This window comes from Sphaeroforma arctica, assembly GCF_001186125.1.
Source record: "Sphaeroforma arctica JP610 unplaced genomic scaffold supercont1.197, whole genome shotgun sequence".
Lineage (NCBI taxonomy): Eukaryota > Ichthyosporea > Ichthyophonida > Sphaeroforma > Sphaeroforma arctica.
In genome coordinates, this window is record NW_014040361.1 from 72,505 (window position 1) to 75,101 (window position 2,597).

Consider the following 2,597-nt stretch of genomic DNA (forward strand, 5'->3'; position numbering starts at 1 on the left):
GGTGACAATGTGAGGGCTATTAACTTATTATAGCTAACTTCTGATTAGATCATGTTGAAGTGTGCACATATACTATCAACGAGTGACTTGCTTGTTTCATCTGAATTTCGATTCTCTGCACTCCGATTGGTCAATACTTGATATTCCGGATATCCAATTCATAGAAGGGCGAATTCGCGACCATACGACCTACGTGTACTGTGTACAGCTCTACTGTCTATTTACATAGTCGTGCACTCGTAGTACAGACCGTACCGTGGTATCGCATCCGGTGAGCACGTTAGCAATGCGTTTTACACTTAAATATACATTTATTTTATACGCGCTGTTTACGTGCTGATTACTGGTGTGTCTCTGCGCTCGCTGAAACATCTATGGGCTCTCGATTTATCACATGTACAGCTTATAGCTTATAGCAAAGCACAGGTATAAACATGTCATATACCGTAGCGATTGCCAAACACATACATCTATGTTCCACTTTTAGCACTCAAACACAGATGGTACGCCCGATGGCTTCATGTATACATCCTCGCCCTCTTTGGAGTTCTTTGTGATGGGATGGGCCTTCGGTTGTTGGATGGGCGGATTAAACCCGCCTTGGCTGGTGTCGTATATGCGGTACAGATTCATTGGCGACGTTCTAAGAGCGGGCGGCATGGCGTGGTGTGTGTTCTCACGCCCGCTTCCCATCTGCAGTAGGTATAGATATGAAGTAGGTAAATAGTTGCAGTAGGTATATATATGGAATATGAAAACACAATGCGCAATGTTCCAAGTGTTCTGACACATCAAACCTGGACGCAATTACTGGCTGACTATATTTTGTTACAGTCATGCTGCACCTTGCGCTGTGCGTTTCACTTAATATTAATAAACTATGAAACGCTAATCGGTGCTATACTTGTCCCTTATACATTGTAGTCTGTGCCAATAGGGTTGCCATATGTAATAAACTATGAAACGCTTATTAATGTGCTCTAATGAATATTAATAAACTATGAAACGCTTATTGCTGGGCTCTAATGAATATTAATAAACTATGAAACGCTTATTGCTGGGCTCTAATGAATATTAATAAACTATGAAACGCTTATTGCTGGGCTCTAATGAATATTAATAAACTATGAAACGCTTATTGCTGGGCTCTACTGAATATTAATAAACTATGAAACGCTTATTGCTGTGCTCTACTGAATATTAATAAACTATGAAACGCTAATTGCTGTGCTACACTTGTCCCTTATACATTGTAGTCTGTGCCAATAGGGTTGCCATAGTTACATAACCCCATCACACGCTTCTCATGACTCCAAATGCTGTACACACGCGCTCATACAAGTCCTTTCACCACACTGTAGTCCACTGCCAGCGAGCCCTTCACACACAATCGGCCCACTACCCTACCCTACACACGCAACACACCTCTCCGCCGCCTAGTTTGCGTAGTTCCTGTGCGTATATGGCCACGATGGGGTGTGCATGGTTACTCAGGGGTATGAGTTCCCACAGTGGGCAAGAGGTGGCGTTGGCGTTCTCGGGATCTGTGGCAAACGGGATGAAGCGGCCGTTGCCAACGATGTCGTTGTCAAGCATCACTTGCGCGCGCGGAGATTTCTGAGGGGTGTTGGTGGGGTAGGAAGAACAGGTAGGTAGGTACGTGGGTAAGAACAGGTAGGTAGGTACTGCAGGGCGAGTCATTTGAGATGCACGTCACCTAGGAGACGGCTGTACAGGGCTGTAGCACTGCGTGCTATACACCGTATGAGGCTGGTGCATGTGGTTTAGTATATTTGTATTAGTATACGTTGCTGATGGCGTAGTAGCGAGACAGGTGCTTACTTACGCATACACATACACACAAAGATATATATATATATATATATGCATAAATATGCGGTCACCTACCAGTAGTAATTGATAGGCGTACGCCAGCAAAGCAATAGCACCGCCCGAGGGCACCTCCAGAGCCACAGTTACGAGCCGTTTGACAAAACTGGCGACTCGCTCGAGTGTCAGCATGTGTGACTGTCCCCTTACATAGTCAAAGCACTCCAGCACCGTGCGCATGTGCTCCGTGTTGCTAGGCAACGAGAGCAGCAGGACGTACAGATGCGAGAAGAAGTCGCGCAGATCTAGTAGCAGCACATCACCCTGGCCTTTGGGGAAGAAATACAATGGGTACATCAATAGTACGTCCTTGTGGTGGGGTATAAAAAGAATAGAACTATAGAGCTATTATGCCCTACGAATGGGACATATAAAGACTGACAACAACCATTTGCAAATGGGTGTGTCGTATGAATTGTAATGGAAATGTTACAGATCAAGCAGAAGTGTAACCTTTTCATGTCGCAAACATCTTGGTATATCTATATACATTTATATGTACATGTATATATATATATATATATATATACACATAAATATATATATATTACTAAGATATTTATATATATATATATAGTTATATATTTACAATGTTATATATATACTATAAATATATATATATACATGAATAAATAATAAGTTTACAAATGTATATAAATTTATTCGATTTTAAAGGGTATATATATATATATATATATATATATATG

General features: G+C 41.7%; 1 protein-coding gene across 1 annotated transcript in view; it reads right to left on the bottom strand.

The window, feature by feature from the left end:
• Nucleotides 1–298: 298 nt before the first annotated feature.
• Nucleotides 299–2,597, bottom strand: part of SARC_03744 (hypothetical protein) — a 12,383-nt gene continuing 10,084 nt past the window's right edge. The window contains exons 10-12 of the mRNA XM_014302461.1: nucleotides 1,909–2,159; nucleotides 1,426–1,617; nucleotides 299–693 (exon numbers count right to left, since the gene is read on the bottom strand). Coding sequence (XP_014157936.1) covers nucleotides 484–693; nucleotides 1,426–1,617; nucleotides 1,909–2,159 — 653 coding nt within the window. The 3' untranslated portion in view covers nucleotides 299–483. The remainder of the gene's footprint in view (nucleotides 694–1,425; nucleotides 1,618–1,908; nucleotides 2,160–2,597) is intronic.